General features: G+C 41.0%; 1 protein-coding gene across 2 annotated transcripts in view; it reads right to left on the minus strand.

Moving 5' to 3' along the window:
• Positions 1–15,351, minus strand: part of dph6 (diphthamine biosynthesis 6) — a 65,632-nt gene that overhangs the window by 27,369 nt on the left and 22,912 nt on the right. For both annotated transcript variants that reach the window (XM_034675503.1, XM_034675504.1), the window contains exons 6-12: positions 13,020–13,081; positions 11,522–11,616; positions 11,324–11,417; positions 9,225–9,375; positions 8,688–8,813; positions 6,966–7,095; positions 6,698–6,872 (exon numbers count right to left, since the gene is read on the minus strand). In XM_034675503.1, coding sequence (XP_034531394.1) covers positions 6,698–6,872; positions 6,966–7,095; positions 8,688–8,813; positions 9,225–9,375; positions 11,324–11,417; positions 11,522–11,616; positions 13,020–13,081 — 833 coding nt within the window. The remainder of the gene's footprint in view (positions 1–6,697; positions 6,873–6,965; positions 7,096–8,687; positions 8,814–9,224; positions 9,376–11,323; positions 11,418–11,521; positions 11,617–13,019; positions 13,082–15,351) is intronic.

Here is a 15,351-nt window from a genome sequence, read left to right on the forward strand (position 1 = left end):
AGTGGTTTAACAGTCTGGGTGAGAATAACAAACCATAAAACCAGAGCACTTAGCTTAATTTCTGCAATTCATCACTAAAATTTTTGCTTTCTCACTTTCCACACTGGCTCGTTTTTAGCTGTCAACCTTTTGATTTTTCACCATAAAGCACGGCTGCTGGCGGCATAAACTTTTTCTACTACATTTCTTCTAGAAAACCCAGAGAGATATTTATGAATTATTTAAACACTGATAAAGCTTGCTAAAAAACATGTAAGCAAGGGATAATGTATAGTGAGCGGGTGGTTATGAGAATTAGAATCCAAACAGGGTGAGCAGGATCTCGAAATAAAGCGCGTATTGAATGGCCAACAACTACAAGCATAATCAAGTTGACGCAAAATACTGAGTTACAGATGATTTTATTGATTCAAAAGTGATTTATCTATACAGCTAAAAAGCTCCGGTTCCAGGGTCATAATGCTTCCATGGTAACAGATTTTTTATTAGCCTCCTTGTGGGACAAATTACCATTAATCTTAACATTTCAATTCCCTGTCAAGTTAAAACGTTAGCCTGCGTATCTGTTAAAATTCACATTAAACTATACATTTCCACTGATGGTAAAGTTACACAAGGTGAACAGGACTTAAGCCGGAACATTTATGTTAGCATTCCTGTCCTCATTCGGCTCTCCTTCTTCTTAGCGCTTTGCAGCTGACACACCTTTAAACATAAATGACTCAAATGTCAACTTATAGCATTGTAGCTTTTATTACGACCATATCTTCTTACATCTGTGCACAGTTAGTGCCATTATTTCCTGACTCTCAAGACCAGCCAGGGACGGAAGCTAACATTTCTGGCTCAGTGTTTACTGATTCAGAATGCTAACGAGAACTAAAGTTTTTGCCACAGTGTCAACAGGCAGAGGTGATATGTGCTGGACTCTCTTCAATGAATTGATTTGATATGTGTGTAATAAGGTGGTCTGTGGCGTTGCTTTTGCTATTGAGGATTAATGTCCACTGTTAAAAGGTTTTGACCAATCAGAATGAAGTATTCAGTACAGTCGTCAAGTAATTATTTTGGATGCTCATATACCTAAGTGGTATCAGAGGCATACTGTGTTCATTAAAAAAATCTTAGGTGAACTAAGTTTAGGGTTCTTTATCATATTTTATTCCTTGCTCATGTTTGCTGTTCCTCTTACCTTAATACAATGCTTTCGAGAGGACTGATAGAGCTACTTTTAACTGGAACAAAAAACTACCACTACATTTATTCCGGATGACTGATTGGATCAGTTTTGAGTAGAGTTAAGGATCTGTTATTATAAGATAAGAAATAAATTTGGGCTCCATGAGACACTTTGTAAGTGAAAGTGGATTATATTTAAAAGACTCAGTATGACAAATCTAAGCTAAAAACAACTAGCTATTTTTGCTATTTCTTTGAATTTCCTGAGTCTTTATTTCAAGTTTTCCATTGGTGTTTGTCTGGTCCAAGTTCACTGTCTGTTACTCGTCGATGGATATAGGGCAATGCCGATGCAGATAATTTGAGGGCAGGTCAGCTGATGACTGATATTATAATGCCGATATCACGTTGTTTTTTTGTTTTTCAGCATTTAACATAATGCAACAGTTTAATAATAACAAATAAGGAACAAAATTAGTGAACTTAAATGAAGATTTTGTTAGATAAAAGCAGAGAGAAAATATTTGGTTCTGTAAGATATTGCTGCAAAGGACCTCTGGATTTCTGTCCAGAACTCGTAGTTGTTTTAGATGGATTTTCCATGAATTCATGAAATAAAACACTACATTGAGTGATGCTAGATTTCAGAACATGACTGGTATTTATATCAGAGGCCATATCAAACTGGATTATTCAATACATCATAACATAATTTAAATTAAAAACTAGCCAGTAACTGTTTTAGATTTGATGCCGTCATTTAAGATTGGAAAAACTATTAAACTATTAAGCTATTATTATCGAAAAGACAACGATGACATCAGCCTCATGAGCACAGCCCTTGTCCGATGCCACTAATCGCCAGGCCTATTAATCAGTCTATCTCCATTTATTTGATACTTTAACTTTTTGTCTGGTTTTGTTTTGTTTGGACCCGGGGAAGAATAGATGTGCCAGAAACATTCACTGATCGGAATCCAAGGTAAATAAATAATTAAAGTAATCCATCACAATATTCTCTTGACACACTTTTTGGCTCAGCAGAAAGTTCCCCTTGCTCCAACCAGGAGAAGAAACTTTAGTTCTTCTCTTAGTCTCTCTTTCTGGCGTCACATGGGTGGCCTAGCTTCCCTGTGACTCAGCCTGACCTCTGAACTTCTCATCAAGAGGGTCAGACAAAGTTGATCTCATTGTTTTTAAGACATTATGGCTCCAGCGAGAAGATTATTCAAATTTAAGCACCCGCAACAGTGCTCTCCTCTCTTTGACGCTAATTGGCAGCGTCAGATCCACTTCCCTCCTGATGCCTCACAGTCCACTTTGACAATTTTCAAAATCCGATGCAAATCCTATCGCGGGCTTGTGCTAGACAGCCTTCCACAGTATTGACTGTCACTCACAATTAGGGGAATAAGGCAAGAGGTTAGTGTTCACCAGCAACCTGAGGCTAGCGCAGCCAGCTCCCAAAACACACCCCACAGAATCTGATCAGTGAGTATAATTTCTCTGCAAATATCCCAGGGGTGAGCCACTTACCTTAACAGGAAAGAGGAGATGTTTAACAACCATACAGCTGATAGTCTCTCTATTCAGACATGGGTTAGCTATTGTATTTGCCTCTGTAAATGTGGCTCCAAAGGGAATGGAAGCATTAATCTAAATAGATGTGGGGAAAAAATCCTGCAGTTTGAGACTCCTGATGTTAACTCTGACTCTGGTAAATTGTAGGTCAATTTTCTTCCAGCTAAGCGTAATCGCTTGTTATAAGCACAAATGGATTTCTGTGTAAAAAAGATCTGAACATAGCTGGCTGAAGACACATGCTCATGCTCTTTTTTCCATGCCATTATGTTAATGAAAGAAAATTGTTTAAAAGCTCTTCCTAAGAAAGAACAGACAGAAAATGCAGACATAACTTGTACGTCTTTTAAAAGCATGCCATTACTCGGCTCGAGAGGATTTGTTTTAATTTTTCTGTGACAAAAAACTGGATGTCTGAGAGCATCCTTTGTTTATAATGAATAGACTGATGAAATGCAGAGTGCGATTTCTTATATCTTAATTAGATTATGCAAATTATGTTTGAAACAAATGACAGTGAAATCTGCATTAGATCTCTGATAACAAAAGGTAGCAAAACAAACAATTAGAGACAGGAACTTTGATACCACCGCACTCACAAATGATGTATTATACTGCAAGTAAAACATATTATTGTGACAGCAACATCTAAAAACATGTCAATTAGATAAGGACGCAATGAAAAAACAAAGCATAAATCACTGTTTCCGCCTGTATAGCTTGGGGCTTTTACCTAAACTGCCGGCATATCAAGCATTAACATACAATACACAGACTGGGCCCCAGCTTTGACATGATAAAGGTTAACTAATTCTTTAAATCAAGTCAGATCTGAATCTGTCAGCTCGCCAGGCCGAGCCGAGCCGACATTCAGTCAGCTTGCCATTCCCGAGAGTTGAAGCTGAGAGACATGACACGCCGCGCAGACAGATGAATAGATGGATGGAGTCTGAAGGTCCAGCATCCATCACATGCCAACCCCTAATGCCATTCCTCTCCACCTCCACCAGCACCACCCTTCAATGCAAAGTGTGACTCCGGTCAAATCCTGCAGGGCCAGGGTGCCATGTTCTGTCAGCAGCCATGTGCTGGCTCTCAAACCTCTGAATGCTCATCAAATGAGTACAGGGGTCCCAAAGGAGCTGGACTCTGGTTTGCTTGTGGCCAAATTTGTCTCCATCACATTTACAGTAATCACTGTTTACAGGTTCAACATGAAACTGTAAGAGAAACTATGGGAGTCTAGGTTTTAGTAAGGGAGGTGTTCTAGTGTCCATTTGTGGTATGATTGTAGCTTGAGTAGTATTGACTAATCACATATCAGCAGGATTTGGTACAACAAGTAAAACGGTCCGCATGGAGAGCAAATGCAGAGAAATTACAATCTGCTGTAAAATCATCCTTGCTCCCATCAGCATCAATCTTATGATCTTATTATTTATCAGTGTAAACAAATATCTACAGTGCAGCCAACATTCATCGGAATCAAAAATGTATATTTGAGCTACAATTTAGCTTGATGCAGTGTCATGAAAGCCAATCATGCTTTAGGTTTTCCTGGAATACACCAGATATTATTGATTAGACTTCAATTCAACAAACAAGCATTTTAAATGTTGTTTCTTTTCCTTTTGAGTACAGACTTGACAAAGCTTACATCTTTATTTTGTTTTACAAATCTGTATTATGATGTCATTATTTACAAATTAGGACCTTGTTATTGCAAGTTAATTGCATGATAACTGTGTTTTTGCTGGCGTTTATACCACGGAGGTAAGCCCTGGTGTAACTTGTGATTTACAGTGAAACTGAGACTCACCAGAAACACATGAACAGGTGCAGGTATAGATGAACTCGGAGGGATATATTGAACCAAGTAATAACAGGGTTTATTTTGCAGATCTGTGGAGGGGTGAATTTTGCTTAGTATCTGGACTTATGGTGGAATTTGAAGTTAGTAATTTGACTGTAGACAATGCAGAGGGGAAAGTCTCAGCAGAAAGTTGTTTATATTCAATTGTACTTACATGAAATCTAGTTGTTTTAGTCAGGATTATGCTAAAATATATTTTCCCCAACTATATTTAAGTTCCCTATTAAGAGCCAACCTATCAGTTTAGTCAATTCCTAGCGGTTTATTCCCGTTAATTCCCATGGAAAGTTTCCAACTTTGAAAATTCCCGGAATTTTGTAACCCTACACCAGAATGCCCCAAAAGTTTGCCGGAGGAAAATGTAGTCATTAGACAATATAGCCAATGAGTTCTTAGATTCATTTAGAAGTTAATCATTTTTCAGAGGCAACTTTCCTCAAGTCATAATTCACTGATTCCTGAAGAACTGGGCAGAAAAAAATCTCTGTTGCATCAAACTGAGGACATAATTTGAAACACAAATTCAATCTTTAATCATTTTACATTTACTCCCTATGTAGAACTTGATTCCTTTTATTAATAACTAACTTCTCCAGGTTAAGCCAAAGTGAGGAGCCTCAGGTTATTTGATCTCAGATAGCAGCTTTACTGTCACTGAAGAAAATCGTCATTAAGATGGAGTCAACTTGGTCGTGGTGAGAGGAGGGGGTTGGCACTGCATGCTCGCTCACAGCAAGGGGGTAATTGTATCAATATGTAAAAATCCCTCGCTGTATTGAGGAGTTGTTAATACATTTTTGATCAAATTAAGCCATTGTAGCGTGGATGAGGAGCAGACACACTGAGAGGCAACGCAGGGGTCGTGTGAAGTGCCGCACACCGCTCTGAGCAAGCAAACTCCTCTCATTGTTTTCTCAAATTGCTTTCGATATGAACGATCATTAGAGAAATGAGAGATTAGACTGTTTTCCAGAGGCAACAGCTCATGCCCGCAGCTGACTTCAATCTCATGTCTCAATGAGATTTCATTGAGAAAATCAGGAATTGCTGGCATGGTAAAAGCAAACCTGACTCTGTAGGTTACATCTCAGGAATTCAAACAGCACAAGATCCGCTGAGCTTCAGTGACACACTGGTGAGATATGCCGTCAGGCTCGAAACGAACGGCTAATCCACACATGTTCTCACTCATAGACGGATTTGGCTGCAGGATCAAGGACAGCGTGGAGGAGATGGACACTATCCTTGTTGACAGTACCTTGACAAGTGTAATCCCATATAATACACACTGGGTAAACAAAACACCAAGCCAACCGTGCAACCGCGGCCCACACTTCCTCTGCTCTGCCTTTGAATACGACATTCTTTGTCTGTTTGAAACAATATGAAAGAAGTTTAACTCGCTGCTTTACAAACAAGTGCAAAAAGGGATACACATGGCCAAATATAAGAGGGATACATATTTACATGTATACATAAAAGCAGTAATGAGAACAAACTATCGCACAAAGCAACAATCACATGCATCTGCACGCATGCATCTATACGTAAACATCGACAACAAAGACACGCTGAAAGTATTTAGCGAAATCTGAGACTCTTGAAATGCTTTGTGACAATGAAGCACAACAAAGCAACGTAAGAATCACCAACGAGATTCATCATTCAGCGAATAAATCCTGGGTACTCCTCCGTTAATCTATCACTATCCTTTCAAAAGTTTGAAATGCTTAGCTTACAATCACACAGAGATATTATCTTGTTTGCGGCTTAGCCAGCAGACAAGGATCAAAGAAATCAGTGGGTGATTTATTGTCATTTCAAAACAAGATATGTATGTTAACAACGAAATGACCAGAAAATAATAAGCATTTTTAAGTAAACTGAAAAAAATGTAAAGACAAATCGCTTGAGGATACAGCAATGCTACAATGCTAAACATAATAACTGGTTAGTTGATTATCGGATTAATTAACAACAAATCCTTTTCACCGCCTCAATACTTTAACTCTAACTACTCTAAGCCAACACCTGTAGCATCTTCTATAGAAGTTAAAGACTTACCCTGAAGGCCTGGCTGTAGGGCCCGATATTTGCAGGGGCCCAGTGAGATATGCTCTGGACATGTAGGGCATCCTTCTGGTGGAAGCAGCCTTCCTCAAGGGGCTCAGTCCAGTCATGGAGCAAGCAGTCCATCTGCAGCAGCTGACCAGCAGGGAGGGGAGCCTGGACACACACCCTGCCAGGAAAAGTAGGAAGACATGGAGTAACTACCACTTTTATAACCATAATTAGAATAAGAATAGACTAAACATGTGTGTTTGAACTTTACCTGGCCGGAGGGTTGATGCCAAAGTGTTGCTTGTAAACAGCGTTGAGTGGACCAAAGTCGCCCATGCACCTCACATACAGGTGTACCAGGATAATGTCCTTCATCTTCCAACCTCTGCTGTCCAACTCACCTGGACACAATCAAAACATTGTACCGTAAACCTCTATAGTGCAGCATCTTTGAATTATAGTATCATGAACTAATCAACATAAAAACTATGCCTGCTTTGAGAATACAACTTCTTCATGCTTATGTGGTTGTGTACTTATTCAAAATTCCTGGAGGAGAAGAAAGGCATTCCAATTAAAAAGCAATAAACTTTTAAATAAAATCCACATCTGCAGAAATGTTTGTTACTAAAAACTATTGTCACATTCGGCCACAATACACACTTGCTTTTCACTGGTCACAAATTTCGTGCAAGTTCTGATAGTTGTGGTTTTGGTTGACTTCTGTTAATTCACTCCAGCCTTTATATTTTTCCTTGTTTCTTGTCCTCTTCTTTTATTTGTGCAACAATGTGAACTGTGCACTGAATTCATGGAGTCTGTGTCAGTGAAGAGGCATTTTCTTGCGTGCCTAGAGAGTCTGTATTCCTACGATCAGCTCAGTATGCTCAGAAAGTCATCACTGTTGTAGTAAAGAGGTGGATCATTTCAATGTGTTTTTCTCCATCACTGAAACTACTTTAAAGAGGTTACAGTGTGTGCCACTTTCCATAAAGTGCCTAAAAGTGCACATCGTAGGCTTTGGATGCAAACGCAGGCACAGCGGCTCAAAGCAAAGCCTTTCCCCCTACAACCATCTGAAAGAGCTTCAAGTTTGTTTTTCCTTTGCCAACACTAGCGTCTCAGACTACTTCGCCCTCATACAAAGAGGTTGTTCATTAAATATTAACTTGTTTAATATTGTCTCTGTACTGTGAAGGCTGTTCAGCCGAGCACCACGATAAACATTAAATATGCTTTTCATCTTTCGCTCATCTTTCTCCATCAAAAAAGAGAAAGAGGAGGGGAAAAAAGGACCCAGATACACTGTAAAAGCATGCACTTTTAAACTTCTGCAGGGCAAAAGAGATAACCCACCCAACAAGACTGCACTGTCTGTGTGTCTGTGTCTGTGAATGTGTGTGTGTGAGTTTAAAGATGCTTGCTTTTGTTTAATTTGAAGTGCTTGTCCTTGTTTGGTGGCCAGCACGCTATCCCCTTCTTGTGATGGACGGAGTCTGTGACATGCAGGGTTTTGCCTGCTGGGTTGACAAGCGCTTTTGAATAAGGAACGACTTCTCAAGCTCCGCCACACCTCCTCCTCCTGCGTCTTTAGCAAACACAGCAAGGAGAATGAAAGACACCCAAGGGACAAAGAAGTTTTTCCCCCATATGTTTCTCTCTATTGAATTTTACGTGTTTTTAGTGCAATTTTTTTGCAGAGAATGCCCTGCAGAACTTGTTTCACTGTGCTGCTTCAATCACCCCTGGACAATGGAATTCAGTATCATCTCCCCTTGATCATATCAAAGATGCAATCTTTATTTGATCACAGAAAGCATGACTTAAAAAAGGTTAGTTTACTTGTGAGCGTCGTTTTGTGTGCCTTTCACTTTGGCGATTTTCAGAGAAGCAAAAAAGAATTCTCTAGTAGATTCTTGAGATATTTAAAAGCATGTGCACTATGCTCTTCAAAAAGCTTTCATGCTCTTGCTCAATACTTTCTCTCTCTTACTTTGCAGCTGGTTGAAAGCTGCAGAAGTCTGGCCCTGGATACCAGGATTTTGGTTCTGAAGACCGTTGATGCCAGAGATCCACTGGTAGCCTTTAGAGCTTTTGAGTGAGCAGGATGGAGGAAGATCTGCAAGACAATGAGAAGAAAGAGGGTTAGGCGGCACCACAGAAGCTTGTTCTAATACTTATTATGCTTGATTTAGACTTTAAATGTGCAAAATAAGTCAGTTCCTTCTTTTCATCTTAATTTAGAACCAGGAGGAATGATATATAGGCAATATAACTGTAATTGATGCAAAGAAGGCCTATGTCAAAGAAGAAATTAATTCACAAACTGTCACAAACACACCCCTGAAATGACACCTCTTGTCAAACAGTCACTCAGAAATACTAGCATCATGATGCCGGCCGCATGACACAGATTCAACGAGCAAACACAGCACACAGACATCACCCGACAAACACACACTCACACACACTCACACACACTCAAGCATGCATGTCAGCGTGTGCATGTTTCACCATAAATGAGTCTCACCGTGGCCCCGCTGACAACTAAGGTCACAATTTGATGTAAATTCTTGCCGGTTGTCTTCAGCTTGATCAGCATATTCCACCTCCTCAGTCATCTTGTCAATGGCGCTCTGGCAAGGACAACTACCATGGGGCAAAGCTCTCGCCACCACATCCTGCAATAAAGCACCACAGGGAATACATCAGGCCAAACGCCCACCAAAGAGCGCTCAGCCTTTTGCAAAGACAGACAAAACGCTGTATAATTAGTTGGCCATTTTTCTTTTTTTTCCCAAAATACCCCATCAACCTGGCCGTGTGTGTCTGTGTGTGTGTGTGTGTGTGTGTGTGTGTGTGTGTGTGTGTGTGTGTGTCAGTCTTTCATGACAAGGGCCCAGACAGACATAACTTCAAGGTGAATGAATATGAAACAACCAACTAACATATTCACAGTTCAGGCGAATAGGGAGCAGTGTTTTCTGATACTGTAGATTCAATCACGCCGGCTGTCAGTCAAAACCCATGACTGGATGGCTGAGACATGTTTTGGATTTCACCCTTTTTTTCCTTCTGTTTACTTATACTTTGCTTGTACTTATTTAAATAACAAATCATAACTGTTCTCTAAGGCGTACATATTACCTGCCAAATCCTGCTGGGCCATCATGCATTTAAATACATATTTCATATCTCTTCAACAAGCTCTCCTCTCCCTGCCCAACACTCATTCAACCCCCCCCCTCCCCTTCATCTGCTGTCAACTGCATTAAGCCATATGATAATCAAATTAATTATACTTCAGCCCCTCTCTCCTGGCCAGCATGAAAAATAGCTTGACTAGCATTAACGGAGGGCAAATGATGGTGGTCCTTCCCCACCCCCTGAGCCCGGTGCGGTTTCCTCTAGTGCTGGTGTCACCGCCGATCTGTCACCCTGACGAGAAGAGCTTCAGAAGGCTGAACCAGGGCAGGTTCTCCCCTGTTTGCCCCCGCCCCTCCTCCCCTCCTCGCAGGCTCTGGATCTCCCTGCTTTCTCCCTCGCAACCTAGGGGGGGCCACAGGGTCTGTGTGAGCGTGCCTGCGTGTGTGTGTGTTTGTGTGATGAGGGGGTGGAAACCGGGCGGCTTGGGGAGTACAAAATATATAGCTGTAGGGGTGTAGTGAGGCTACAGGGTCACGCTGGCTGTGGGATGGGGGTATGTTTTCTGTCCATAACAGTCCCAGCCCCCCACACAACGTAGAGATAAACACACACACACGAGAAAGGCTACAAATTGGAGCACACATACAAAACCAAATGTGTACATTATTTTGTGCACATTAACAAGTGTGAATCACACGAAACTACAAGCAGGAACTAACCCCTGGTGTAACTTTAATACTCTCATCTCGCTATGTAACAGGGTTCAAGCAGCACTTTCTGTTGGCAGGAAAACTCATCAACAAGGAGGTGTCTTATCCAACCAGACAGTTTAAACCGCAGTAATTAAAAGTACACATAAAGGAGTGTCTCTGTCAGAATTTCAGACAATAATTTAAGGATTATAAGCTGCCTGGTGTTGCAGGGAAAGTACAGCATTTCAAGTGTCACCCTTCTTTACTGTGATGCCCCGATTAGCTCCTTCCAATACACCAAAAGCCAATTTCTACTAACCCACCCAGCAACCCCCCTCTGTCTGCATCCGCTTAGCCAGCTACCTGAATGCAAAGTGCCTTAATGTGAGTGGACATGTTTATTAAGCTGGGCCTAGTTTCGGGCTGCAGTGAATATTGCAGACGTCAAAGTAGGCCATGTGGAGCTAGAGGAGAGAGCGAGAGCGAGCGATGGAGGGAGAGACTGTGAGCAAGAGTGTGTGTGCCGGAGAAAGGGGAGGCCCCTGGAGGTCGATCTGAACCGTGCCCAGCAGTGGCGTGTTTCTCTTCTTCTTCTTCTGCTCGACAAAGTTATCAGACACCAAAAGGTTTTGTTTTTGTGTTTGTTTTACCGCTCAGAGTGGTTTTATAGTAATCTACCCCAAAGCGACTCAAACTTTTGCGGTGAAGATGATCGTTACATGATTGAGCAGTATTGATCTTGATTGAAAAACAAGATGCGCTCGTGGATTCTTTCAGAAGTTGCACTCACGTCGTCTTTGCTCGCTGTGTGCATCGCGGTGAAGCGGAGGTAGCCAACTGGAGCGAAGGCATCTGCTGAGTGTATCACTGTCTCTGCTGCATCTCTGCACACAAGCACACAAGAACATTTAGCTGGCAAAAAATAACTTCTTTCAAAATGTACAGCAGGCACAAACAACCACGTTTGCAAGTTTACTGCTTTACTCACATGATAATCTTCTTTTTGAAGAGGGGGCAATCAAGGGTGAAAGTTTCATATTCACCTCCTTCTCCACAAATGTGAACTCCATACTTCTGGGAGAGCTGAAAACAAGTAAAAGCAAACATATTAAAGCTCCTGTAAAGAGTTTTCACCTGCTAATGAAACAGACTAAAATTCAAACTGATGCCCCAAAACATGCAAAAGAAACTATCAGCAACAAGATCGATTGTTTCTACATTGTTATTTTGAAAGCATGTAACTCCTGCTGCAGGGTAGGTGTCAGACAAGGCAATTATTAGCACTCTGCAAAAACAGCCTTCATTTTTCACATTTTTCCATGTCAGAGATTTGCTATGAGTGATACATTTGAGTGTTAAAAGAAAAAACAATGGACAAAAACGCATTTTTTAACATGTTCAGAGCAAGGTCAACAAAGAAAGACGGATTGCTTTTTTCACAGGGGTGCCAAAACTGAAACAACCAAAAGTTCCTTACAGGAGCTTTAAGAAAATCTGAATCTTTATAAGTTATTACCTTTTTTATTCTTTTTCTTTTTTTTTTATCTATCAACTACAAGTTATCTAATACCTATTGTTCTTATTTTACAAATTCTAAAATGGTTAGACAATTTCTTGTTTTCGTTTATGGTTCAGAAACACAACAAAAGCATTGATTCTTACATTAATATATTTATTTTGTTTACACTTTCAATTTAGAAGTGCATTCTGTTTAAAGCTCCTGTGAGGAACTTTATGTTAATGTTTGATTTTGCTGCTCCCTTTGGAATAATAGTACGCCTTCTCTGTTAGCTGACTCTGTTTGCTGTCCTGTGCATGCGTAAAAAAGTTAACAATAATAATGGGCTGTTTCTTCAGCGTACTGTAAATCGCTTACTCTGACACCTACCCTGCAGCAGTAGTTACAGTCACTAAACAATAGCTATATAGAAATAGTCAGTGTTAATGTTGATGGTCCTGTTTGTATTTGTAGCTCATACAGAGGCATCAACATTAAGCTCCGTCTGTTTCATTAGCGACTAAAAACACCCCATAGGAGCTTTAAATACTTGTTAACTAATAATACAGAGTTTTCAAATCAGTCGGACGTTTGTTTTGTTATTGTCTTGTTTGTTATTTATCTCCTACTTTACTGATTTTTAATTTATTAAGAAGAGTTTTATTACAGGAGAAAATCTACCCACTTCTAAAACATCAAGCATTTAAAAGCAGTTACCATAGATCATTTTAAATTGTGATAAAACAGGAATCTTACAGCAGAGACTTTGCTTTGTGTCTTTGAGTTATTTTCTAACAATAAGGCATGCAAGGAATGCCATAAAAGCAAACTATCAGACTTTCAACACTCTAAGATATTTTAGGGACTTCGAATGGCCATGAATGGGATCACTGGGAGGCCTGACTGTGAGAAAAATGATGTAGAAATATGTGGAACTACTGAAGTAAAGAGTGTAAACAAGGTGGTAGGGTCTCTACCAGTCTGTGACCTGTTTCAGATAGGACTCCATGTCTGCCAGAGGTTTTCCCAGGTGCTTCTCTGGATCCAGGCCTGGCATCCACATGGGAAACACAAAAAACAGACAACACCAAACACAAAGTGAGAAACGAAGGCACAAACACCATTTCCCTCAGACACACGTATGGAAAGAGAGGGGAGAGAGAGGTCTGATCAGGAACAGAGAACAGTGATTGAAGATGACAGGCAGGGAGGTTTACGGGCAGTCGCGCAAACACACACGTAAACCTGCACCCTGGATCTATTTGTTTGACTTTGCGAATAGTGTACACAGATCTCTCCGGGTAAGGGCAACAGTTTTCAATTGCTGGCCGCAGAACCCCCCCCCCCCCCCCCCCCCCCCCCCCCTTGCCTCCCTCCCTCCTTAATCTTGTTCCCTTTGAGAACATAAACTCTGGAAAGAGATTGTGTTTATTTGCCTTTTTTCCCTCCCCTTCCCTTGAAATGGTGCATGGAAGTGACTCATGAGCATGGGAGAGAAAAGAAGGAGGGGAAAGAGGGCTGGAGGAGAGCTTTGTGTGAAAACCCACTGTTGCCATTAAATACAAGTTAAGGTAACCAGCCAAGTAGAATGAGAGAAAATAGGAAAATTCAAACCAAATATCCATATCTGCTTCTAGGATGCAATGATGCTCCACTACCCGGATGTAAACAAGCACAAAGTTCTTTGTTGGCTAGTTAAACTGGCATATTTCCACTCGACTAAAGCAATGTGTAGCCAGCACAGATTTGTGGATGTTAAACTGCAAGTAGGACCAAAGGCTGGTGGTGCTACCGTTAGCCACATTCTGCAAACCAATATGACATCCTTTCACCTGTAGACTCTGTGATCCTCTGTGACTCTGTGTGATATCTGTTCAAACATCTAAGAAATTGGTCGCTTCGGTACATCCCTAAAGTACACATAAGCAAAACTGAAAGATAGAGTAAACAGTTAACACAGCTCTTTTAGTTTTTGTGCTCTGGACGCCTGTTCCCATTGGCACCATGCTGAACTCTGTCTCACCCACTGACTGTATGATCTCACCCTGTAAACACTCCCTCCACAATAAAAGTGCTGCCTACGTTTTCCTCCTGGTCCAACAAAAAAATATTTAAGCTCTGAGTACCAGGTGCTTTCTGCAAACAATGGAGCACTAAAAACAAAACAGGAAGAGTGTTAAATGCAAAAGTTTAGGAAATTCCAATCTAGATTGCTATCTTCAAACATGTGGGCAAAGATATTGGAATGATTTACTGGCATTGGTTCTCCAACACTATCCATTCCTTTTTTATTATTATTATTATTATTAATTTAGAACAAATAACTGATGGCCTGTACTGAGTGGCATGCTGTTGTGACAGTTATGCCATCACAATGAAGAAATTGCTGAATGGTTCTCTAAAAAATCCAATATCGCAATATAGCTCCTCTGTTCCTGCGCATCACATGGGTCTCTTCATCAGCACGTTCATGTGTTTAATTAAAGGACCAAAGTTAATCGTAATGTGAGAATCTCTACTCTCTCATGGCCTGACAACCTCAAAGGTTAACATGTCATCAGCGGTGGCCCCATGGGGAGCGAAGGATGGGAGACGATTGGGGGGGGGGAAGGGGGGGTGTGAAGGAAGGACGTCGGGTCCCATCCTGGGTTTTATCTTAATCCCAGCTGTGTCTCTCCTGCGGGCCTCGGTTGTCCAGCACTGCAGGGGGGAGGGAGAGAGAAAGGATGGAGCAAGTGTGGAGGGAGAGAATGAGGAGGCCCTCTCTCTCTCTTCCCAGGGGATCCTTGGTCTTAATTAGTGTGAGAATATCTAATCTCAACATCCTCTCATCTTAACCCTGCCACAAAGGTAATAAGGAGGGAGAAAAAAAGCATTAAAATTCAATCCCATTTAAATATCCTCTTTAATTAGTCATGCCTTTTAACAAATTTTAATAATTGGCTCCAAATTGCTGAGGGGATGCCGCCTTTTTTAATATGTTCATTAACTTCCCTGCTCTTAAATAATATATGATACATGATTTGATATTTTCAAGGAGGGATGAGGATGATGGGAATCTAAGGGGACAGGCGTGAGCGATGAAATGATACAAAGATGGCATTAACATGGCGGCATTCCTCCCAAGACCACTTAGCACTTGTAGGAGTGTTTTCTTAATTGATGCTCCTGACTGACTTTAGGTTACGGGCCGTTGGAAATAGCCGGAATGAGCTCCTGCCTGTGCGATATGCGCTTTGAGAAGTCTTCGAGTAGCCACCGGTGTGAGCCTTCAGCGATCCAACACCACTCATTTACATGATCTTCACATCTCTGTCTCC

This window comes from Notolabrus celidotus, chromosome 22, assembly GCF_009762535.1.
Source record: "Notolabrus celidotus isolate fNotCel1 chromosome 22, fNotCel1.pri, whole genome shotgun sequence".
Taxonomy (NCBI): domain Eukaryota; kingdom Metazoa; phylum Chordata; class Actinopteri; order Labriformes; family Labridae; genus Notolabrus; species Notolabrus celidotus.